The 27,663-nt window shown below is 36.4% G+C and overlaps 1 protein-coding gene across 1 annotated transcript in view; it reads left to right on the forward strand.

The window, feature by feature from the left end:
* The window catches only part of LOC149152551 (protein DMR6-LIKE OXYGENASE 1-like), a 162,554-nt gene extending 134,891 nt beyond the window's left edge, over positions 1-27,663 (forward strand). Inside the window, exons 2-3 of the mRNA XM_089443520.1 lie at positions 27,113-27,345; positions 27,538-27,663. Of these exons, the coding sequence (XP_089299646.1) occupies positions 27,113-27,345; positions 27,538-27,663 (359 nt within the window). The remainder of the gene's footprint in view (positions 1-27,112; positions 27,346-27,537) is intronic.

Here is a 27,663-nt window from a genome sequence, read left to right on the forward strand (position 1 = left end):
TATTATATAAAGAAGTATGAGTCCCAATCATACAATACATCAATGTAAACCTGATAGCCCCGACAGTGAAGCATTAAAACCACATTCGCCTGATCCTCCAAAAAAATGAACTAGCTCTGCACAGTGGAGAAGCCAAGGCGTGTTACAGTACTTTCCAAGATTTCTCCAAGATAGTCTTATCAAAAGCTTGCTGACCAAAAGCCTTTACAATGAGTTACAAGGGAATATTTACAGAAAAGGGTGGGGTGACCCTTGACATTCCCCTTTATGACAGTTCAACTACCTTCATGACTCTTCACCTACTCTATGACTGTTGCATCCAATTATTGACACTTGACTTACACTTGACATGACTCGACATTACAATGCACATGTAATCATGTGAGACAACATGGCCTGAGAAAGTGATAAAAGACATCACTGGCGCTTGGTCTATTGCGATGAGACCAACTCTTTGGCAGGCTTGTGATGGTGAAGGTGGTGAGATGATGCCAAGCTTGGTTTTCCATGATGGTGTGCATACACCTCATGGTGACATCTTGTTGAAGCGAAATCTTGCCTCCGTTGCGACTGGTGCATTGGTTTGGATCTTTCATTCAACTCCTCTGCTAACATGCACATGGTCTTCCTAGGAGCAGATGAACCGAAAACACACTAATTAATAGTGTCTGTGCTGCTATTCAAGTGTGTGTTGGTGGTCATGCCATCAACTTGTCAAAGTATAGGTCCAAATCCAGTTTGACTTGGTTCTTGTCTTCGCCTTGATGAGTGTGCTGAATGGGTTGGATTGCATGCATGTGCACAATGAGATGCATGATGTTGAATCCCTTGCATGTGATCAACAACACTTCTTGCCATGTCTACTCTGTGTTAGCTGTTGGGATGGATCTTTACCTTCTATAGATGTATTTTGATTAGTGATTGCATGTTGCACCCATTGTTGCCCCTGTTTCTGCTGCAACTAATTCGTTTGTCTGTGCAGCTTCATGTTCTTCATGGGTTGTTGCTTCAGCACATGCAACTCCTTCTTTATTCCATTCTCTATCTTTGTGCGATATTCATGTCGCATCATCACCTCATAGCCTGAGTCTCCTAAGTTTCTTTCATTATCAGTGGATCTTCTTGATCTTGCAACTTTTTTCCGCCTCTATGTTGTCAACAGCCTTCCCCTTCCATTCATTGTATTCATTGCATTCACTGCATTTGTTGTATTCATGGCATTCACGGTATTCATTGTGTTTGCTGCATTTGCTGTATTCATTACATTCACGGTATTCACTGCGTTTGGTATGTTGCCTTTAGTTGTTGTTCATGATGCTTCTTGTTGTGATATCTTGATGTTCTTGTCTACGAACAACTTGATATCTTCATGAGTAGGAAAGCTGATAGACATTTGATCGACTACATCTCCAGGTGTGTTCTGAACACTGTCATTGACTCTGCTCCCTTAGAAACCATTGTACATGCATTGCTGAGAGGAAGATGAACACTTGCAATACCTTGAGACATGGAAACACTCACGGAAAGAAATATTTCAGTCGAAAACCAAAATGAAGTTGAGAACTGACTTTCAACATACTTGTGTGACTGATTTTGAAGGTTGCGTAATTTCGATCGAGAGGTCAGTAGACTAACTACCAAGACTATGAAAGGCACAGTCTGGGCTGCTCAGAGACTAGATGACTACTAGAACTGCACAATGCTCAATCCAATCTAGTTGCTTACTGCTAGAATTGCGCAACGCACAATATCAGCAGGAAATGGTTACAGGCTCAGTGACTGCATTGCACAATTTTCTGGGCCAGTAGGGTCTATGCCTCAGAAATGCACAAAATAGTCCTGAAGGATAGTGCCTGGGCAGAAATGTGCATTTTTATAGAGAAAGACAAAGCCTTCCACAAATTGTGCAATATTGTCTCAGTGAAGGTAGAGTCTAGACCAAGGTTGGTCTGACTAGCCGAGAGGCAACTAATAGCAAATATGACAAAGGATGCATGGAGACACTTAGTGAAAGTAGAAGTGATTGACAGTGCATGCAAACATGAACGAAAGATTCAGTAAATAGATTAACATGCATGTGGGTGGGGCCAGTCACCGAATCAATGACTGTTCAGGAAAAATAGCTTCATGCATGCGACAACAGTGAGATGTTGGCAAAAACTGAAATGGTTCTAGGACAAGCTAATATACATGTAAACAATAACAAGCACTCAAAGAAATCAAGAAAACAATACTCATACAAGTGAGAACACAAAAAGTGACAAAAATGTAGCACAAGGCATGGGAAGTGGTCTTACCACAAAATAGTTGATCTGAATGTGCTGAATACTCCTAGATGTGATGTGGGATGTCAGAGCTATAAGGTTGATGTGAAGAATGAGCTTTGTAGCTTCCGGTTGATGAGTTTTGATAACATCGAGGTTGTGTCATGCATGCCACAAATCTAGGGAAAGCGACACCTGGTGGGAGGTTTTTGAAATGGTCCTTGCATGTAACCTCAACCTACTAAACATACATCCCTGAAGCAAGGGATGCCTTTGCATGTTGCCTTGGGAGAAGCAATCCATGCATGCAAGTATGTTTATCTTGGTACCGAAGGGACCTGGTCAACTCAGTTGCACATGCAAGAGGTTGTTTGACTGCTTGAAGGAAATGCACATTTCTAGCAGGGAACTGGGCTGATTGCCCAGGAGGTTTGCACAATTTCTGCACAGAGCACCTAACTTCTACCCAGATCTGTGGAAATTCTGCGCTAAGTAGTCTTGGTGGGGAAAATTCCACAATTCTTGCTGGGAGTGTTGACTGGCAAAATTGTGTAATTCTAGAGCCTAGGAGGCTACCAGATAAGATTGCACAATTTCTAGAGGGAAGGCTAGTTTCCCTCCAGATATACATAATTTTCTTGGGGAAGCTCTTGATCCTGCAGCTAGACCAAGTTCGGGTGAACAACCTATGACGGGAATGCATGAGGCTTTGATCAACATGCTGCCTTTGTGTAAGAAAAATACTAAAGCTTGCATACTTGACGAAGCAAGTCAAGGTGTTGTAAAAGGTTAGTAGGGAGCATCCAGAACTAGCCGAGGAAAAATTTTGGAGGGTGGTTGTAGCCACTAAAACATGTAGCGTCATCCCAATAGTCTCCAATCTTCGTGAACTTCGGTTTGTCTTCAGTGCCAATGTTTACCTTCCTGGTCTCCAAAGGTGCGACAATGTTTCGGTTCTCTACTTGTGGTCCTTCTACCTCATGATGCCCTTCTTTCTCTGGAATATTGATATTCCTCACGTCCTCATCGTCCTCTTCAATGGTCACATTATAGAATTCCATTGTGTGGCATAGCTGGGTGCTCCAGTCCAGTTGGGTCCATTCCATAGGTTCCTTCAGTCTCATGAAGATAACCACTTAAACTTGAAGCGCTTAATCGATGCTTTCAAACCCATCCTCAAATATGAAGGTCAAGAAGAAATCTTCCTTCAATACATCCCATTTTGCAGTGTTGTGGCAGAGCTCTGTTTCGAGGTACCAGTTCATGGGGATTATATCCAAGGTATGACAAGATATGTGTACCCACTCTGGCTGCGGTTCCATACCCCACACCTTAGTCCACTTTTCTAGGTGATCGTGTAGATCATCCTTCCCATTATACTTCTCAATCATTCTTGTATTACCATGCCCAAATCGTAACTTCATCATTTTCCTATAATCTTGCCATCCCGCAAAACTATCCTTATGCATACCCCATCATCGTGAGGGCATAGCACGCAATGCAAACTCCAATGCTTGAAAACGATTAACTTCAAGGACTTGACACTGAAACACATATAAAAACATATCTACCTCAGTCAAACCATAATAATAAGGTAACTTTCTTACCTCCGATGAAACACAACGCAGTGACTTCATCATCATATTGCATTGCAATGTAGATATTTCATGTAAGTAGCTTTGTCAATGCTCTAATTCTTCATCTGAGTCAGAAGTGCAAGAACTCTCCCAGTCCCATGCAATCCATCCATTCGCCATTGGGTTTATCCAATTCTGATCTCATGTTGTTGTCTTGTATATTTGATCCAGCTCATTGTGACTTTCTACATAATCGCAGATTAGTTTGGTATAGTGCACCACTTCTATAGGATCCAATGGAACTATAACCCTTAGCGACATTCTTTCAAACGGCATTCTCCTCTTCTTCAGATTAATGATCCAATTCATGTCAACCGTTACTCCCTATAATCATCCCATGGGGATGATTTTCTATTGATTCGCCATCCTGTGTTGAATCAGAGACCACTATAATGCAAGTCTCCCCATCCTTTCCCATGTATGTTTCGGTGGAACATTCGCATCAGACCCTAGATTGAAAATGACATGGTCCATTTCATTATTGCCTATTGTTGGACCTCATAATTACGCTATCTTTGACAACCTTTCTCACTTCTTTCTCTTGTTTTTCCATGAAAGACAGATCCCCATCACTGATAAATGATAGATTTTGTCTCAAGGAAGACATTAAATGATTGACATGTTATAATTTTACATTTTTGTTGTTTGAAATAAGTTTTTGCAAATTAGCTACGGAACGTAGCGCATTTTGCAGCTAACCATGTGTTCCATAGCTACTTCCATGGTTGAACAGGTTACATGTGTCAAGCGAGGAAACCGGCCACATGGGCATCTCTGGAATGGTCACGACATGGATCCTATCCTAGTCACCTAGCCCAGATCGACAAAAAAGCCAGCTCAAGACCATAGTCAAAGGTGGAATCAAACGAAGAAACCTAAGAGCAATATGACTCTGTGTCCACTCTTCATGGCTAAATAATAAATCTGACAGTTTTGTTGTAGCATTAACTCGAACAAGCCATCGGTGATAACAGTTCATGCAACCATCTTGATGACTTAAAGTCACCTGTACCTGATCAACCATTTACGCAGATCTGTTGTAATATGTGGAGACCACCTATAGCTAAATTATCTTAAAAGACAGTTAGGAATGTTTCTTTAAATATCAGTTGTAAAGAACTAAGAGGGAGTTCGAATTTCTATATGTATTAAGATCAAACTTACATCTTTGTAATTTTGAAACCTATTTTCCTATTAATAATATGAAGCCGTGTTTGACCAAGTGATCATTCGAAAATGTATCTTCAGCTACTTAACAGCTTAACTCAGTCAGTTGCAGAGGGCCCCTCCACTAGAGGAGGTTTTTCTTTTGTTATTTTGTTTACTGTTTAGTTTAGTTTCATTATTTACTTTTAGCAGTATTTATAGTTTAGGTTGATTTCCTATAGTTTGCTTTATTTTAATTCTGTTCAGTAGCATAATGTTAGAATTCGATCATGCAGTCTTGTTTCTCCTATCTATTTCATAAATGACACTTGTTTTGTCTTAACAGGGTAAGGTGGAAAAGTAACAAGGATGCATTGTTGATTAGTTTACTTACTCTTTGTTTCCTCTATTATTTATTTCCTAGTTCAGATTCCCAATGCAGTGTGTGGATAAATGTTTTTGGTCACCATTTCAAGCACATATCCATCCTAACTAAATGGTTAAACATTCACTTCACGCAAGGATTGAAATCAATTAGTTACTCTTCACATATTTGACTTAGTTCTCTAAACTATAAAGTATAGTAAGTTGCTCCTTTGCCATCTCAAGAAAGTTATCTTTCAAAATTGGAGGCTTGGACAACTAAAAGTGCTTTAGTCAAATTTCATTCTCTATAAATCATTTCAATTTTCCTTACAACTTTACCTTTTAATTTTTGACTTAGGATTAAATGACAAGATATGATAGATGCTCTGTTTTTCCTTCCTTTAACTTAGAATTTGATTAGTTCACCTTTAGGAAATTTCAACTCAGTTTCTCATAATTCAAACTGTACATCATTAGAAATCAAGGAAACCCCCAAAACAAAACAACATAAAAGTACAAAACAATGAAGTAAGAAGGGTTAACTTGCACATACAGTGCACTACAATCAAGGGTAATTTTAGGGGCGAATGTTCGCCCTTTGGCGAAATTAAGGGGTTTTAAATTTTTAGTGGGCGAATATTTTGTATCATAGTACATTTTTACAAATCACCTCAAATAGCCCACCTTATTTTAAGGGAGAGGGTAAAAAAGGTAAATTTAGCCCTTGAAATTAGGACTTACAACCTTCCATTCCCCCATTTTCAAGAATAGGTTTTATTTAAGTGAATCCGTTCGCCCATTTTTAAGAATAGGTTTTATTTAAGTTAATCCTATGGGCCAAATACCATATTTATAAAAGAGGTATGGTAAATTAATAAAAATATAAATAAATGAGAGGTATGGTAAATAAATAAAACATTTTTTATATTTACTCCATAAGTCACCTTATATACATGTAAGGGTGTAAACAAATAAAATTATAAGTAAAGTGGAGGTATGGTAAATAAATAAAACGCCTTTTTATACTTACTCAAAAGGTATGGTAAATAAATAAAAATATAAATAAACTAGACCTATCGTAAATAAATAAAACCTCTTTTTATATTTAGTCCATAACCCTCGTTCTATTTATGAAGGCTCAAGAAAGAGGTTTTATTTAAGTGAATCCTATGGGCCAAATACCATATTTGTAAAAGAGGTATGGTAAATTAATAAAAATATAAATAAACGAGAGGTATGGTAAACAAATAAAACATTTTTTATATTTACTCCATAAGTCACCTTATATTTACGAACACTCAAAAAATGGGTTATATTTAGGTGAAACCTATGGCCAAAATACTATGGGACAAATACCATGGACTAGATTGTTATTAATACCATGCAAAAAACCATTATTAACCCTAATATTAGAATTAATAAAAATAAAAATGGCACATGGTATTGACCCATGGTATTCACCAAAATGGCACATGGTATTGACCCATCTTATTCACCTGGAATGTAGCCTATTTAAATGGGGGAATTAAACCAGCATGTAGCCTATGCTAAGATTCACTAGGACTTTACAAAGTTTTATTATTTAGTGAAAAACTCGCCAAGATCTTACAAGATTTTATAATTGAGTAAAATATTTGCCATGCCTGGTGAGAGATTCGCCAAAAAATTATATATACATATTATATTATTGATAAAATCGCCTTCCATTTTTCCTATATACCATGGAGATTCGCCCATTTATTATATTTATAAATTTAGGGGGGGTTCTTAAAATTTTCCCTGACTACAATTCATCAACTTACGAGCCTCAGTTGATAATTTATGTAAAGCAATTTAGGAAACTAAGTTGGCTAATCATTTTGGCATCGTTGCCGAGGAAGTGTAACTAGGTAACTTTGTCTCTTACATTCAAAAAAAAAAAATTATATGCATAGAGAAAGAGACTCTAGGGGTAGATTTATAGCTAGAGGCAGGAGTTCAATTCCTATGACACCACATACTCTGTTGAGAACAAGAAAAGATATACCTCCATTCCAAACTCATACTCCCAGCGATAGAACTCCTGAAATTCTGGGGGCAGAAATCCAATCAAAAGAATCTCCTACTTCATATACCAAGTTAGTCCTAGGGGAGAAAAATATTGAATCTCCAACAACAGAAGTAGTTTTTTTCAACTCCATAGGGGAACACATTTTAGTTGAAGAATTAGGAATACCTGGTGAGGAATAAGAAGTAGAACCTCTCTCCCATATCCCATTAATAGAATAACCAAAGGAGGAGAAAGTAACCCTGTAGGTTGAACCCTATACTGACCCTGAAGAAACTATAATGGCAAAAGAAGAACAGGATGGAGAATTCACACGGTTTGGAGGAGGGGGTAGAGGAGGAGGTAGAGGAAATAATGGAGGAGGGAGAGAAAATAATGTATGAGGTAGAGGAAATAGGGAAATAGATAATTCTTTTGGATTACCTATAGTGGATGAAGAAACAAATGCCACAATGAAAAATATCTCACCTTCTGTCTTCCCAAACTTCCATGGGTTAAAAAGTAATGATCCTAAAACATTTTTATTTGAGTTTAAAGTCTTGTGAAGAACTTATGATTATCTAGCAGACTCTCAAAAACTTAAGTTGTTCCCTTCAACACTGAAAGTAGTTGCTTTGAGGTGGTTCATGGGGTTAGTCACTCAGTCCATTAGAACATGGAATGACATGAAGAAAGTATTTTTGGATAGGTATTTGGATTATTGCATGCCTACCAATCACAATGGTGAAGTGTTCAAAATGATGCAAAGAGAGGATGAGAACTTAGAGGATTTGATTGAGATATTTAACAATAATTTGAAAAGAGAAAAGATGGACAATTTAGATGAAGATACCTTAAAATCTCTTTTATTAAAAGCCATTAGAGATGAGTGGATAGATATCCTTAGCATGATGGGGAAGGGATATATCTCTCAACTTCCATTAAATGATATAGGAGAATTATGTGTTCATCTCTCAAGAGGGAAATCCAACACTGGGAAAGGTCCAAGAGATCCTTCTCTTGTTAGAGTAAATAAGTCTACAACTGGATTAGTGAGTAGGGTAGAAATTGGTAATATGCTTGATGAATTCAAAATAGATATCCTGGGGAGTCTTAGTGAGCAAATAGACACCCTTAAGTTGCAAAACAAGCAGAAAACCAAGGCTGATGATTTAGCTATTTCCTATCCAAAATGTAGAAAAAAACATGCTCTAAGAGAATGCCCTTTAGATGCAAAAATTATAGAAACTTGTATGATTTTCTCAGAGAATCATGAAACCAAGGGTTGTCCTTCAATTCCAGCCCTTAAGGTTTTTTTTCAAGAAGAAATAGTTCCAAATTTAGCAAAACCTCTTTGCTTCGTATCTAGGAAACCTTGGTAGGGGCCACAAAATTAGGGATTTAACAATAAAATGTATCTTTAGCCCCCACCAAATTGGAATTCTTGGCAGCAAACTTGGCCTCAACCTCAATCTCAATCTCAACCTTGGCCTCAACCTTAATCTCAATCTCAACCATGGGCACAAGGAGTACAAAATCCTTATCAGAAATTTTGTCAATATTATCAATATCCTCCATCATATTAGAATTATCCTGCCCCACACATTCCACAACAAAATCAGCAACCAAAACTTCAAAATCAGAAACCTCAACTTTCATTACCATTTCCACAACAAATCCCACAACAAAACCAAAGTCCCCAACTCTTATTGCCATTTCAGCAGAAACCAAATCAGTTACCTGCCCAACCATTACCAAACCCCAACAATAAAAATCCTCAGAATACTTACATGGTGGAAGGATAACAATTTCCAGCATACATGATCACTCCTCTAGATCTCAATGATGTTCAACTAAGATCTAGTAAGATATTAGAAAAGGAAAAAGCTTCTGTAGTTATTCAAGAACAAGACAATTTTGAGGAAAATTTTCTACAACCCAATAAAATTTTTGAGGGAACATCTCTCCAAAACCAAAATACTGGAAATGAAGATCAAAAGAAACCAGTGAACTCAACTCCTATCATTGAGCAGCCAGTATCTACTTCTACACCTCCTTTTCCTAAAAGACTACAAGTTGATAGAGGAGTAGAAAAGCAGATCTTGTTGCCCAATTATGATTTTCTAGATGAATTGAAAAATGTTTGTATCAAAATTCCTTTGTTACAAGCCATTAAGGAGATTCCAATTCTAGCTAAAACAATAAAGGAGTTGAGCATAAAGAACCCAAGAAGAAAAGCAAAAGAAACAAAAAGAATTCCCCTGGTAGGAAAAATAGTAGATATAATGATGGGAAAAATTGCCATACAAAACTATGTAGATCCAGGAAGTCTAATTGTGAAAACACATATCAATGGAGTTGAAATTCCAAATACATTGATTGATTTAGGGGCAGCAATAAACATCATGAGAAAACAATGGAACAACTCAAGCTTCCTAGTCTTCTTTACACACCTACATTACTGCAACTAGCGGATAGATCTGTAATCAAACCAGATGGAGTTTTAGAAGATATTTCAGTATCCTTAGATTCTTGGGAATATCATGTTGATTTTATGATCTTAACCCCCAAGAATAATCTAGGAGGACAACCACTCATATTAGGAAGACCTTCGCTAGCCACGGCTAATGCTTTCATTAGATATAGATCTGGTGATATGTATATTTCTGATGGGAATTCAACAAATAAATTCACTCTATATCCTCCAGCAAGAACAATCACAAAAATAGATGATAAAGAATGGATTGATGATGCAAATGACATTCAGCCTCTCTTTACTATTTCAGATATTAGTGAAGATAGTTAAATCTTAAATACAATGGAAAATTTTTAATCCTCTCCAGAATATGAACATGATCAATTTGAAGAAAAAACAAACATTGAATATTTGTCATCTAGGTAGATGTCTCTTTATTCTATGGAAGAATTTGGTAGCTCTACAATTGAAATCTTTTGAGGGAGAACATTGAACATAAACAATAACGTGGAGAAATTACAAAAGGAAAAGCTAATCAATACATTACAACAACATTATGTTGCATATGCATGGGAATATACTGACATGAAAGGAATTAGTCCTAAGACTTGTATTCATCACATCTACATTGAGGAAAATTGCAGACCTATCAGACAACCTAAGAGAAGAATGAATCCAAATCTTAGGGAAATTTTGAAAGAAGAGCTCCAAAAACTGCTGAATGTAAACTTCATTTACCCAATTTTAGACAGCGAATGGGTTTCCCCTTTAGTTTTGTACCTAAAAATAATGGTAAATGGAGGGTGTGCATTGATTACCAAGAATTGAATAAAGCTACCCTTAAAGATCATTTTCCTTTGCCCTTTATAGATCAAGTGTTAGATACATTAGCAGGTAAGAAGTATTTCTCATTCTTGGATGTTTTTAGTGGTTATAATCAAATTCAGGTAGCACCTGAAGATCAAGATAAAATCACATTTACTTTTTCATGGGGAACTTATGCCTACCGAGTACTTCCTTTTGGGTTATGTAATGCACCTGCAACATTCCAAAGAGCAGTACTAGGAATTTTTTTTGATCTAATACTTGATTGTGTAGAGGTATATATGGATGATATTATAGTCTGTGGGAATACATTTGAAGAAGCTTTGGAAAATTTGGAAAGAGCTCTTAAAATATGTAAGGAAGCAAACCTTTCACTAAGCCATGAAAAATGCCTTATGATGTTCACAGAAGGTATTGTTTTAGGGCATCACATTTCAGGAGATGGGATTAAAGTTGATAAATCTAAAGTAGGATTCATCTCTAAATTATCAATTCCAAATTGCCAAAAGGATGTTAGAAGTTTTCTATGATTTACAAGATACTATAGACGATTTATAGAAAATTTCACTAAAATAGCATCCCCACTCTTCAACTTACTCACCAAGGATTATGAATTCAATTGGAATTCTGACTACCAATTAGCATTTGAGACTTTAAAAACAAAAATTTCTGAAGAACCCATCTTGAGAGGTCCAAATTGGAAACTTCCTTTTCACATTTCAACAGATGCTTCAGATACAACTATAGGATTTGTATTATGATAAAAATACTTAATTCCCTATGCCACCTACTATACAAGTAAGAATTTGACTCCCACTGAGTTGAACTATACTATAATTGAAAAGGAATTTTTAGTTGTTGTTCATGCAATCAACAAGTTTAGACATTATATAATAGGCTATGAAACCTTTGTTCATAGAGATCACTCTGAAATTATATATTTAATGAATAAACATGTTACCAATGGCAGAGTTACAAGATTGCTTTTGCTCTTGCAATAATTCAATATTACTGTGCTAGATAGACCTGGAAAACAGAACATAGTTGCTGATTTCTTGTCCGGAATTCATAATATCGAAGATGACACTTCGGTTGAAGATATGTTTCCTGATGAATATCTTTTTGCAGTGATTACTCAAACTCCTTGGTTTGCAGATATTGCTAATTACTTAATCACAGGGAAATTTCCTTCACATTTGCTTCCTAGAGAAAAAATAAAAATCATTGAGATAAGTACAAGATATTCATGGATCACTAATGAATTGTATAAAATGGGCCCATATCTTATGATCAGAAGATGTGTTAGGGAAGATGAAATGCCCAAGATTCTTAAGGCGTGTCATGATGAGCCGTGTGGTGGACACTTTGTTGACAAGAGGACAACCTATAAAATCCTTTCTTTAGGATATTATTGGCCATCCACCTTCAAAGATGGCAAAGAATATGTTAGGAGGTGTGATAGCTGCCAAAGGGTAGGGAAACCTACTCCTTCAAATGAAATGACATTACAAGTTCAGGTACTCATTAAACCTTTTGAAAAATGGGCCTTAGATTTTGTTGGGCCAATTAATCCTTCATCTAAGCAAAAGAAATATATATTGGTATGCGCTGATTATGTCACTAAATGGGTAGAGGCAAAAGCATTACCTTTCGCTAATGAAAAATCAGTAGTTAATTTTATTTTTGAGGACATCTTCACTCGTTTTGGTGTTCCAAGAGAAATTGTGATAGATCAGGGATCTCAATTTACATCTAAAATGGTCAAGGGTCTTGTGGAAAATTACAAGATCAAACATGGGAAATCTACTTCCTATCATCCACAACCAAATGGTCAAGTTGAATCTACAAATAAGGTGATTGAAGGAATTCTCACTAAGACTGTGCATCTACATAGAAGAGATTGGGCAGAAAGGCTTCCTGAAGCCTTATGGGCCTATAGAACTACATGGAGGAACACAACAAGACATACACCCTATGAACTTGTTTATGGGAAACAAGCCCTGTTACCTATAGAGTTTCAAATCAAAACCTTCAAGATGGCAGTCCAATTGGGATTGGATTTATTGGAGGCACAAAAACATAGATTGGAGAAAGTCATTGAACTTGATGAAATTAGGCAAGATGCAGTCCAAAGAACCAGTATAGTCCAACAACAAAGGGCTAAATGGCATGATAAATATATCAAGGAAAAGAAATTTCAAGCAGGAGATTGGGCATTGTTGTTTGATTCAAAGTTCAAAGATTTTCAAGGGAAGTTTCAAACTCATTGTCTTGGGCCATATGAGATTTAAAAAGTCTTTAACAATGGAGCAGTGAGAATAAGAACAATAGATGAGGAAAATGTACCTCTTCTTGTAAATGGTCATCGGCTGAAGATATATCAAAAACTAGTTTCAAGAGAGGATTTCATTAAGATTTTCTAGGATAACTCTGAAATGAAGCTACTGAAGAACAATCCTTCTTCTCCACTAACTTAGTCTTTATTTTTCCCAAGAAATGACTGATAAAAAAAATGAAAAAAAATAGAAATAAAATAAAATAATTTGTATAAGATTAAAAACCAATCATTGATTGGCATGTACTTATATAGAAAATATAGGGTGAAAATAATAGATTTTTGAGATCCTATATTTTCCATTTCCTTTCTGTAATAAGTAGTGAAAAAAAGATACATTTATTTATAGTATAGAGTCTACAATTTCATAGTCTCATTCCATCTTATTCAGTTTTCATTCTGTTTTATAGTCCCACTTCATCTTACTGTCATTTTTCATTTACATTTTATTTTTACATATCATTCCATCTCACTATCATAACTAATTTCCATTTTATTTCTACATCCATATTTCATAAGACATATTTCACTTTTCCTTCTTTTCACATTCTACAACTGGTTCCATTCCGTAGTTAATCTGATTCTGCAGCTATAGCTTACTTATCAGCTCTAGCACAATTGTATAGCTCACGAATAAATCATGAATGCAAGGAAATCGAAGAATCAAGCTTTGGAGATTAACCATGCTCAAAGTACCTACAAATCAACACCAAAATAATTATCAAGAAAAAGGTTAAGTTCTAAGGTAAAATGGAAATTTATTTCAAACAGCAAGTCATAAAAATAAGTTATGTATAATATAAATGATCATATGTCTCCTTAATAAGTCATCCTTTGATTTGACAACCACATCTCTGCCACATCCTCCACATTTGATACCCAACAGTCTATAATGATTTCATCATACCACACCTCCGCTGTGATCTCCATACTCTGTACTTAAAATGGTCTCTAATAACTCCATCTGCTAACGGTCACAACCACGATATGACCAAAGTATTCACATCTCTCCAAGCCCTCATTGTCTACTTATTCCACGCAAACTCATATTTATTTTTCACCACACCCACAAACAGTCCATTTCATAGACCAGGAGAGTAATTCTGAAGCATAAAAAATTCCACGAAACAGAGGCCATGGAACTCATTGTTAGGGCAGGGTCTGTAGGGGCAATGTTTATGGAATGGTACCCACAACTAAAGGAGATGCTGCAGAAGGCTGGGTGGCTCAAATTAATTGAAAAATTTGATGGATATCACAAGGAGATCACAAAATATTTTTCTAGATCATTCGATGGTACAAAAGTAGAGATTGGAGACATTAAGTTTGCAGTAACAAAATCTTACATAGCAGAGGCTATAGAACTGCCAAGACTTGGTGAGAGATGGTTCAAACCCAAAGAATTTCACAGTGAATCATGGAAGGTAATCCTCAAGAACCCAAGTATGGATATCACTATGTTTAAGAAAGGAATTCCTATTTCAGCAATGAAAAATAAATGGAGAAGCATGCTTTTGATATTACAAAAATTTATTACCTGTGAGGGAAGATTCAGATGTACATGTATGTTTATCATATATGTTTATTGATGAAATTTCTATAAAATGGAAACATCAACCTCCCTTTCTTCCTTCTAAACAGTCTAAGGAGGATGGCTTCAAATGTACAGAAGAAAATAGAATCCCTAGAGACAACCATGTACCATCATGGGTTGGTCAAAATACTAGTTGAGTATCATTTGAAAATAATCGGAGATACCTGGGAAAACTTTCTGATAAGAAACCATTTCCAAGAGGCACTAGAATCTCCTAAAAAAGATAGTATCAGAAAGAGTAGGAGAAAGAAGACTAGTCTAAGCATTCAAAGAAACCTTGAGCCCTCAATATAGAAAAATGATGAAGAACCAATCTCTGAAAAATTAACAGAGATCAGAGAGCAAATCAAGTAGAAGAAGAAGATAAAAAATAAATCTGGTGGAATTACTGAGAACAAACCTAAATCTCCATTACAATAAGATGATGAACAACCAATCCTTGAAAAATTGACAGAGATTAGGAAACAAATCAAGAGAAAGGAAAATATAGGAAATGAGAAAAGGGTACAAAAGAGGAGAACATAAACCCCCTACAACTTAGAAGGAGCTCTAGACTCTAAGGTATGGTGAAGAAGGTATCATCAAAGGAAACATAGTTCATAAATGTAGAAGAAGAAACTCCAATATCATCTCCTGAAAATATTTTATTTACATACAGTCCTCAAAACTCTCTTAAACAGTATTTTGAAGGCATCCCCAACAGAGGATCCCCGGGTATAGACCCAGTACAACAACAAATTTATGATTACTTAGAATCACTAGAAAATAAAAGTGCCTCAATGGATCCAGGATCCTCAGCCAATCCATAACAACCTGTCAATCCACAAGAACCTCTAATTGACTCTCTCAAATAGGAAATATATGAGTTAGAAATATTGAACATGCATATCAAGAAAGAAAATGAAACCCTGAAGGAACAAAGCAAATTGGATAAAGCCATTCATGATAATACAATACTGCACCTAGGGCTATGGTACAAGAAGAATAGGAAGTTAAAGAGGAAGAATAGAAACTTGAACAAAACAGTGATCAACCTTAAATACAAACTTCTCATGAAGAAACCTAGGATGGTAGTCACTTCAAAGAGGAGCAAGAGAAGAAATTTAGATGTACTGGCAGAGGTATCTGAGCAGATCCAATAGGAAAGAAGAGTTCACAGTTTTGGAAAAATTGCATGGGGACATGCAATGGTTTTGCAGTGGGGGTATGTTGGACCTCATAATTACTCTCTCTTTGACAACTTTTCTCACTTCTTTCTCTTGTTTTTCCATGAAAGACAGATCCCCATCACTGATAAATGATAGATTTTGTCTCAAGGAAGACATTAAATGATTGACATGTTATACTTTTAAGATTTTTCTATTTTAAATAAGTTTTTGCAAATTAGCTACGGAACATAGCCCATTCTGCAGCTAACTGTGTTTTCCATAGCTACTTCCATGGTTGAACAAGTTACAGGTGTCAAGCGAGGAAACCAGCCACATGGGCATCTCTGGAATGGTCATGACATGGATCCTACCCTATTCACCCAACCCAGATCGACAAAAAATCCGGCTCAAGACCACAGTCAAAGGTGGAGTCAAACGAAGAAACCCGAGAGCAATAGGACTCTGTGTCCACTCTTCGTGGCTAATTAATAAATCTAACTATTTTGTTGTAGCAATAACTCGAACCAGCCACTGGTGATAACATTTCATGCAACCATCTTGTTGACTTAAAGTCACCTGTAGCTAATCAACCATTTACGTAGATCTGTTGTAATACGTGGAGACCGCCTGTAGCTAAATTCTCTCAAAATACAGATAGGAATGTTTCTTTAAATATAAGTTGTAAAGAAGTGAGAAGGAGTTTGAATTTCTATATGTATTAAGCTCAGACTTACATCTCTGTAATTTTGGAACTTATTTTCCTGTTAATAATATGAAGTTGTGTTTGACCAAGTGATCGTTCGAAAGAGTATCTTCAGCTAGTTAGCAGCTCAACTCAGTTAGTTACAGAGGGCCCCTACACTGAAGGAGGTTTTTCTTTTGTTATTTTTTTTACTGTTCAGTTTAGTTTCATTATTTACTTTTAGTAGTATTTGTAGTTTAGGTTGATTTCCTATAGTTTGTTTTATTTTAATTATGTTCAATAGCATAATGTTAGAATTCGATGGTGCAATATTGTTTCTCTTATCTGTTTCATAAGTGAAAGTTGTTTTGTCTTAACAAGGTAAGGTGTAAAAGTAACAAGGATGCATTGTTGATTAGTTTACTTACTGTTTGTTTCCTTTGTTATTTATTTCCTAGTTCAGATTTCCAATGCACTGTGTGGATAAATGTTTTTGGTCACCATTTCAAGCTGATATCCATCCTAACTAAATGGTTAAACATTCACTTCACACAAGGATTGAAATCAATTAGTTTCTCTCTGCATATATGACTTAGTCCTCTAAACTATAAAGTATAGTAAGTTTCTCATTTTCCATCTCAAGAAAGTTATATTTCAAAATTGGAGGCTTGGAGAACTAAAAGTGCCTTAGTTTTCATTCTCTCGAAATTATTTCAATTTTCCTTACAAGTTCACCTTTTAATTTCTGACTTAGGATTAAATAAAAATATAGGATAGGTGCTCTATTTTTCCTTCCTTTAACTTAGAGTCTAATTAGTTCACCTTCAGGAAATTTAAACTCAGTTTCTCATAATTCAGATTGTACATCATTAGAAATCAAGGAAACCCCCAAAACAAAACAATATAAAAATACAAAACAACGAAGTAAGAAGGGTTAACTAGCAAATATAGTGCACTACACTTCATCAATTTACGAGCCTCGGTTGATAATTTATGCAAATCAATTTAGGAAACTAAATTGACTAAACAACTATCTACGTTGTTAGCTACATCTCATGTCCTATTTGTGCCTTATGCTTACTGACCTTTCTAATAGTGTGCTCCTCTGAAGGAGTCTTTTCCTTATTGGTGCACTTGTCTATTAGGTCTTGCAATCCTTCCATAACTTTTATGTTGTGCAGTAACTCCATGCAGGTCCTCAAAAATGTAGTGAGTATGGAAGGATCAACCTTTTCTGCCACACTAATTTCTTGTGTTTTTCCCTGGCTTCCTGAGGTGGAGGCCTTAGCGAAGCTCTAAGTATCCTCCATGCATATATCCTTAGCACAACTATGGTCAAAGGAGGCTTCTTTCTCACGAGCATTGTGGACCCATCCATCTTCTTCAAGCCTCTTACCTTTACTTGTGCCAGTTGTCACGCCACTTCTCATTACAATATTAATGCTCTGATCCTCCTCATGGGGCTCAACCCTCATCATTTGTAAATTATGCATAGGTTGCATTCTTTTCTCTTTCATTTTAGCTATTAGCACTAGAAATTCTTCTATGACATGGTCGAATTGTCTACAATATTGACATGAAGGGTGTGTAGGATTCAAGAAATCTCACATGAAGTTCCCTGGCTATCCACAGTCGTAGCAGATAACCTACCCACGACATCTACCGGGCCCTTGTCCTCATCCTCGTCCTCGGCCTTGAAAGCCATCGCTCGCTCCTCATGTGCCTTGATCTATAGGTCGCGTTTCTGCTTTCATATGGTAAGTAGGGTTTCTTTCCATCATCAGCTCATGAATTCAACAGTGGCGCTCATCATGGCCCATATATTTACAACAATTACAAAATAGTTGCAGGGGTGTTTTAATGAACTTCTGATGTAAGTGGAAATTATCTGTCAAGTTTTTCCCGGTGACTTGACAAATGGCACACCATAGCGCAGCTCACATGCTTTTCCCAGTTGGGGTTTCTGCCCCGCGCCCCCCCCCCCCCAAAAAAGATAATTCATGTAAACTTGAAAATGATCTTTATCATGCCCATGTGCCTTACACTTCAACTACCAAACTTCTCCACACTTCTGGATTAGCCTCCTTTTCTTTCTTTAAATTCTATAATTCTAGGTGCAATCTCACTAACTATGAGTGAATATGTTGTACTCTTAGGTTGGTATCCGGAATAGGTGATGCGAGCAGCCTCATCGTGATCTCCAAGGCTTTTGCCTAGATTGCTATATTTTGATGCGACAGAGTGATTCTGTGGAAATTATTATATGCGGCAAAAGCAATGTGATAAACCAATCGTGATGATGGGTATCTGAGATTTGCATGTTATCATATCTGATCTGACATTTTAACCTCTGATTAAAGCCCCAAGGTGTCTCCTCGACTCTCATTAGGATCTCCATAATTGAATTACCAGTTGGGCCTTAGATTTAGGATTACTAAATTCTTTGTTCAAATTTGTTTGAATATATGCTAACGATGCCTGAGGATTATCATCACAATACTTAATGTACTAGGTTAGCACATAATCCTGTAAGGTAGTAACCAACTATGCCTACTTTATATTATCATCATTGATTTATTTCATTATCCATACGATGTTCGTAGCAAACGAGAACTACTCTGGATCTTCAGTTCCTGTGCCCTTGAAGATTGGTATCTTCATTTCATTCGCCATGTTCAGTGGTGGAGGTGGAGGTGTGGGTGAAGGTGTATGCGGTGGTGGTGGAGGTGGATGTGGAGTAGATGGATGATATCTTCTAGGAATACCTTGAGTTATTAGATGAACCGTGCTTCTCACCATTGTCTGCACCGTCCCTTCATCGTCACTTGAAGGGGTTCCAATCAATGGGCTATAATTTGGACCTAATTCTTCATGATTTCTAAACATCCTTCCACTTTGCATAGCTCCGAACATCAAGGTAATGGCATTATCCACTTTTCACACAACAACATCTTAATCCAAGTATTCAATGACCTGACCTACTTACCTCACGGTCCTTTGAAGAATTTTCGCTCCACCTCACTATAGCCAAATGAGGTATCAACTGAAAATTCAGTAACAAATCCCCCAAGAATTCGATCAAGCCAGTGATCAACATCCCACACGATCTTGTTAGCGAATGTCTCTAGTATTTGCACCAATTCTAGCATCCACACTAGAGGACTATCGAGCTTCAACCTTCCTCGATTATCTACCAATTTAGATAACCACTCATATAATTCAATTGGAAAAGTGATAAATAAAATTCTGTGTACCTCTATATACATATACCTATTCAACCAATCATTCTTCAACAGGCACAAATTCTAGGTTTCTTGAGCTGAAAACTTGTGAATCTTCTGATATAACCACTTTCAATTTCTTTCTTAGTGAGATTCCAATGATGCAACATCACACGTCTCTTTAAGCAGATTCGGGTCCCGGTATCGGAACCATTTGTTGGATTAGGGGATCCTTGCCTAGATTTAGAGTTAGTTGCACCAACCAACAAAACGCTACATTGTTGGCCTTTCTGGCAACAACCCGTGAGGCGTAGGCTGCAGTCTCACCCGAAGCAGTATGGGGGGCTACAAGATCCAAGTTTCTGCATCCAGAGACTAGTGTGATGTCTTGCAGTGCCTTAGATCCCATTCTACGAAGATTAATAGACTTCTAGGGCACTTTTACTGTAACTAGCTTAACCGGCTTTCAAACCTTCACGAAGGCCCTCGATCGGGAATTGTGGATCTTAGATAAGGGACTTCCCTCCTTTCGTGCATCAACAAGAAAATGTAGATCGCAGTTTGCATAGATGTACTTAATTCGGTAGAAAGCATAAGAGAACTAGCTTCTAACTTTGTAAAAGTAGATACTTATTCATAACATTCATTATTAAGGTAGATCCAATGCATTCACGTAGTATTTAGTCATTATTTCAAAAAACATATAATTCAATTGTTTAAAGATAACATAAATAGTCTCAATGGTTGTACAGAGTAATTCTTCAAAAAGTTGTCTTTATTGATCTTTCATTCACATATTACAGACTCTCGGCCCTGCTCACACAGCTGTAGACTCTATCCGGGCCTCCATGCACTCAGATGTAGAGCCTTTCCTTCGCTACTCAGAGGAAGAAACCTTCTTGTCTCTCTAACCTTTATCACAATATTCATTCAATCATCCATTCCTGTCTATCAAAAGTTCCCCCTAAGACTTGGTAAGACTCAACTATTTATAGATTTCTTAATACAATACCGTGGCTCCCAGCTCATCGGTGAGTCTTCAAAACTGACCAAAACAAGGGGCTAATACCCCTTTGGCTCCTATATATCTGCGTGCTCTGTGTTCACATTTCGCAGAGACTTTACATCTTTTAAAAAAATCCTTACAAAAAATGACTAAGTTAACTCAATTCTACCTGTCGGGACCCCATCCCAACAATAAATATTATAGCTTAATTGTTATTAATATTAAATGCATTTGTGATAATGGATAATTTTTGATATATTAATATATGTGTAATATTTGTGTTTATATATAATAATAATACATTAATATTAATATTAAATCTAAGTTTATAAAGTATATTTATTTAAGCTTATTTTATTAAGTTTATTTTATTAATAATAAACATATTTATTATGATTTAATATATTAGTTAATATTATATGATTGAGTTATGGTTTAATATTTAATTTTTATCTAAAAAAATATGTTCTTAATACTTATTATTTTGATTAATTCTGTTTTTTATATTTGCATTCCTAATGTTAAAGCTGCTAATTCTATTATTAATTTATTATTACTGTAATGTTCACATAAACGAAGGAATATTCAATCACTCACAATAAAGAGCTAGAAATCTAAAACTCAAAACCTAAATTTGGAACTCATTCGTGCACTATGTGAGGTATTCTTTAACAATTTGCAACATGCCCCCATAAAAACAATTATTTGCATATATTTATATATGTCCTACTCACATTTACTTTCACAATTTCAAAGTAATTCTTTATGTAATTTTACAATGAGTACTAGGGGAGTTTGACTACATTTGTAGCCAACTCTTTACTACTTGACATACGGGCTCAACCATGTGTGCACTAGTTGACTTGTGTTAAAGGGTAAAATCATGATGTTTAATATGGTTAAGTGTAATGATCCTTGCATCCCTCTTATTTTGGCATAGTTGGTTATGAATATATACATATGTACTGTTATAACCCTATTTTCTCTAGCCTTAGGTGGAATGCATCATCATTCTAGCGTGATACCAGTTGGTGTTCTGGGCATAGGTGTTGTGATTATGATGGTAACGATTTCAGCCTTCATTATTTTATCATTGGTTAGCCATAAACCTTCGAACCATCCAAAAGAGTGAGATTTCACACATAATTGTGATTGATGTGCCTAGCCTCTCACATTATTGCTCTAGCAACAGATCCAACATCTGTTCAATTAGGGTCATAACTAGCATTTGCACCAGATGTTGCAAAGGAAACGCCGTAAGGCATAAATTGAAGAATGCAAATACAACAAAAAAATACTTTCATGAAGAATAAAAATACTTATAATGAATTTATTATTAAATATTCATATATATTGCACTATATATTAGCCCCACTAATTTTTTCCCTTTATTAATGTAACCTTTCACCACTATGGTCACTATAATATCAAATACAATGTGTCTTAACCAAAAACCATTATGAAAGCCAAAACACTTACATGTCTCATATCCCATATAAACATAATTTACTTTGATCACTCTTGGAGAATTACAATCCCTTCCAAAATGCAACTTCTAACCACTATTACCATTAAGAAAAAATGGCATTGATTACCTTATAATCCTTAAGGGACTAACTCTAATATTAAGTAAACCATAGTGCAATATGATTTTTAACACAATGAATTCTAGAAATTATGACCCCTAGTACACTCTCATCATAAAGACATTGTAACTCCTAAAATGTTACAACACATAAACTTTAATACCTAGCACATTAACTATAACATTAAAACTATAACCTATATGTACTTAAATTGTCTTAAAGAATCAAGTGTGGCTCTTCAAATTCAATCCCATTAGAAGGGAATATAAAAAATGTTGAGTATTATGTAGATGATATTTTGACTATTGACATTGACCCAAAAACCATTTTATGGGAGAAACCTATGGTAATGATGTTGATGGGTACTCATAATTCTCGCATTAAATGATATAATGATGGCCTACATTTTGTAAATAATTTAAGGTCTTAATGTTTGTATGCCTCTGGCTCTTTTGAGGCCATGTTGGATTGAAAGTCTGAGTTCAGGATTTGGGTAATTGCTAAAGATGGTGTCAACTGGACTTGTTGAATCAGAGAGGTGAACAAGAGCATGGATGACATTGACAGAGTATGCTTACCCACATCCTTGAGAATGTTGTTTTTGTGCTGTGCATATATCAACTGAGAAATACCCAGGTTTTTGAAGGTGATCTACAAGGGGTTGAAGTTGTGGGTTATTGAATCGGGTGTACATTGATTGACAGAGTATGAATGTTTTATGTGATTGAGGGTGGGCTTGTAATTGAAAATGGAGAGGAAAGAGAATGACTTAAAAGAGCTAACGCAGCAGGAACTGAGTGGCATTTTAACTAGGGATGCAGAAAGAGTCAGAATGCTCTTGATGGTTGTTTTCTGAGGCTTGAGCTTGAGTTGCCATGAGATACTGGAGATGGGTCTAATCACAAAATTGCTTAGATAGCCTAAAATTCCAATCTTTGCACATTTAAACTTACTCGCAACCATTTAAAAACCACTAGTCTAGCCTAAATTACAACACAAAACAACATCGACCTATCTACCGTTAGGCAACTAATTGGCCAAGTGAACGCGTTTAGTGCTCAAACAGCAGAACCAACCCAACGTTACAGAAGTATAGATTCAAAATAGAACATGTAGAAACCCATTACACAACATTCATGATAAGTATGGCAGTCGCAGAACAAACCTGATGATACAGAGACCTGACATAAAAACCCAACCCCCTTATGCAGGGGACCATTACAGAATAGTTGAACAAAAAAAAAGTGTCTATGTGACATCAGAAACCAAAACTATTTCGTGAAACGTGTCATTTTTAAAAACACTTACGGAAGAAACCATAACGATGAGATAATAAAACCGTATAGTGCATATTCAGATTGCAATTAAAGAGATCAACAGAGAGCTAATCGAGAGCAACAAAGATCCAGATCAAAAAGCAGACTAGTTTACAGAACAGCGAATACCAAGCCCAAAAAGCATACTAGTTTACAGAACATCAAATACCAAGCCCAGAGATAGTTACCAGCATATAGCTCTACCATCAATAGGATTATTACATGGTCTTTGAAGAAATCTAAAGAAGCAAATAAAGAAAAATAAAATCCACCGAAACCCCTCAAAAACCCTAACAAAACCACTGATATAGCCTAAAATTATGAACTTTGCACATTATGGGGATGGCCTACACCTTGTAAGGATTCTCATTTTCCACTCTGACTTGTCTTCCAAAGCCTACAACTCTTGTGAAAGCTTCACTGCTTGGGCTAACTTGTGCACCACTACAGCGATGCATAGCACATTCAGATAATAAAAAATGATAACAATTGGCTCTTGCCGTGAATTTGAACAACATAACCAGAATTTATAATTCTTATTTTAAATTCTTTTGCTATTTATTAAACGTAATTCATCTTGATTCTGAAAATTAAAAGAAAGAGCAAAAAATAGTAGTAAAACTGTATAGTGTATATTGAAAACTTTAACATGGGGATGTCTTTTCAATTCATTTGCAGAGATCTGCATGCACGCACTTAAATGTTCACTCTTCTTTTTCCCATCATCCGATATCCTATTTCTGGTGTGCGAATCGAAGCTTAGTTTTGCACTGCAATAGGTAGGTGCCACTACCAATTTTACAGCACTCGAGAAAGAAATATGCCATCTACAATGGAAGATGTCCTGACCCAGGATGTGAATGCTGTCCAAAAGCTGTTGTCCAATGGAATAAATCATCTTCAAGTTCAAGATAAATATATCCTGCCTCCCAGTGAACGCCCCCACCTGTCTGAGGTGTCTTACTCTAAGAGCATTCTGGTGGTGGATCTCTAGGACCTGGATGGACCTAACAGAACAAGGGTAGTTGAAGAAATCGACCATGCGTCACCTTCATTGCCCCTACAGCATCCTTGGTTGATGAACATCATCCGGCTCGGTACAAAGGATATAAGTTTGGAGAATTCATGAGAATTTTCTGGAGCTAGGAATTAAAGAAGAAGATAGTGTTCGACCATTTCAAAATCGAATATGCAGAGAAAAACGTTGAATGAGATTTGTTGTTGAATTTGATTTAAGGGAGCCATTATCAATATTATCACTATCACTGGACCATCCAATAAAATTGTTTCCCTCTGGATGAATAAAAGATGATTACATAGTTTTAACTATTGAACATAATTTTATTTTCAATTCCAATCTTTGCACATTTAAAACTACTCTCAACCATAAAAAAACCACTGGTCTAGCCTAAATTACAACACAAAACAGCACCGACCTATCTATCGTTAGGCAACTAATTGGCCAGTTGTGTGTACGAGACCATTGACATGCTTTGACATGTGCCTTATGTGAACGTATTAAGTGCTCAAATAGCAGAACCAGCCCAATGTTACAGAAGTATCGATTCAAAATAGAACATGCAGAAACCCATTACACAACATTAATGACAAGTATGGCAGTGGTAGAACAAACACTATGATACACAGACCTAACATAAAAACACAACCCCCTTATGCAGGGGATGATTAAAGAATAGTTGAACCAAAAAAAAGTGTCTATGTTACATCAGAAACCAAAACCATTTCGTGAAACGTGTCATTTTTAAAAACACTAATGGAAGAAACCATAATGATGAGATAGTAAAACCGTATAGTGCATATTCAGATTGCAATTAAAGAGATCAACAGAGAGCTCATCGAGAGCAACAGAGATCCAGATCAAAAAGCATACTAGTTTAGAGAACATCAAATACCAAGCCCAGGGACAGTTACCAGCATATAGCTCTACCATCAACAGGATTATTACATGGTCTTTGAAGAAATCCAAAGAAGCAAATAAACAAAAATAAAATCCATCAAAACCCCTCAAAAACCCTAACAAAACCACTGATATAGCCTAAAATTCCAAACTTTGTACATTATGGGGATGGCCCAGACCTTGTAAGGATTCTCATTTTCCACTCTGACTTGTCTTCCAAAGCCTACAACTCTTGTGAAATCTTCACTGCTTGGGCTAACTTGTGCACCGCTACAGCCATGCATAGCACATTCAGAAAATCGAAAATGATGCCAAAGTGCTCTTGCTGTGAATTTGAACAACATAACCAGAATTTATAATTCTTCTTTTAAATTCTTTTGCTATTCAAACGTAATTCATCCTCTCTTTCGATTCTGAAAATTAAAAGAAAGAGAGTAAAAAATAGTAGTAAAACTATATAGTGTATATTGAAAACTTTAACATGGGGATGTCTTTTCAATTCGTTTGCAAAGATCTACACGCACGCACTTAAATGTTCACTCTTCTTTTGCCCATCATCCGATATCCTATTTCTGGTGTGCGAATCGAAGTTTAGTTTTGCACAGCAATAGGTAGGTGCCACTGCCAATTTTACAGCACTCGAGAAAGAAATATGCCATCTACAATGGAAGAAGTCTTGACCCAAGATGTGAATGTTGTCGAAACACTATTGTCCAATGGAATAAATCATCTTCAAGTTCAATATAAATATATCCTACCTCCCAGTGAATGCCCCCACCTGTCTGAGGTGTCTTACTCTGAGAGCATTCTGGTGGTGGATCTCCAGGACCTGGATGGCACTAGCAGAACAAGGGTAGTTGAAGAAATCCACCATGCGTGCGAGGAAGATGGATTTTTCCAGGTACATCATACTTCGATCCCCCTTCTCTTGCCAGTGCTTTTCTTTTAATATCTCTGGATTATCCTCTACGCACACCAAAAAGGCCCTATGTTACAAATTAAGCTTGCCATGGATATTCCAGAATATTTCTTATCAGTTTTCTATTCCTGAAGTTTCTGAGGCTATTACTTTCAGAGTTGTAGGATTATTTAATCTATATTTTTAATGCGAGTCTGATGTGTTGACTGGTTCAAGTTTCATATCTGAGGGTATGTACTATTTTTTTTTATGGCCACATATCTTCTGGTTGATCTAAGTGAGTGCAGATAGTGAAACATGGCGTACCAGAAGGAACCATGAAAAGCATGATGGAAATTGCCAAAGAATTCTTCGAAATGCCCGTGGAAGACCGAGCATGCCAGATTCAATAGAGGGTAAATAACCATGAAAAGCATGATGGAAATTGCCAAAGGATTCTTCGAAATGCCCATGGAAGATCGAGCATGCCAGATTCAATAGAGGGTAAATAACCATGAAAAGCATGATGGAAATTGCCAAAGAATTCTTCGAAATGCCCGTGGAAGACCGAGCATGCTATATTCATTAGAGGGTAAATAAAAGAAGTCCAAAATCTGGAGGAACGATATTGCAACAACAAGAAGTACTTATCTTGCATATGTTTTTAGACAGAGAGATCGTAGGCAACAACGCTATAAAGGTGAGAGCTCTTATTTTAAGGCTGTTGGCTGCCATTTCTGAAGCTCTAGGGCTCGATTCTAGTTACTTGGATAGAATCTTCGGAAAACACACTCAACTCATGGATATAATGTACTATCCTCCATGTCCGAAACCGGATATTACTCTTGGCACACCACGCCATTCAGATGCGCGTGGCATCAGTATTTTAATGCAAGGCGAGGTCAGTGGTCTGCAAGTACTCAGAAATGGAAAGTGAGTTGTCGTAGAACCCATACCCAATGCTTTCGTTGTTAATATGGGAGATCAAATGCAAGTATTTAACAAGAGCAAGAACAGATCCAATACTTTATTTCCTCCTAAAAATTTGACAATGTTATTATTAATGCTAATGCTAATGCTAATAATTTATCAGGTTGTGAACAATGGGAATTTGACAATGTTATTATTAAAGCTAATAATTTGTCAGGTTGTGAGCAATGGTAGATTCAGAAGTGTGGAACATCGAGCAGTAACAAATGCATCTGTTGCATGTATATGA

This window comes from Pinus tabuliformis, chromosome 9, assembly GCF_031772625.1.
Source record: "Pinus tabuliformis cultivar Carrire ecotype Pingquan chromosome 9, CPIR1, whole genome shotgun sequence".
NCBI lineage: Eukaryota > Viridiplantae > Streptophyta > Pinopsida > Pinales > Pinaceae > Pinus > Pinus tabuliformis.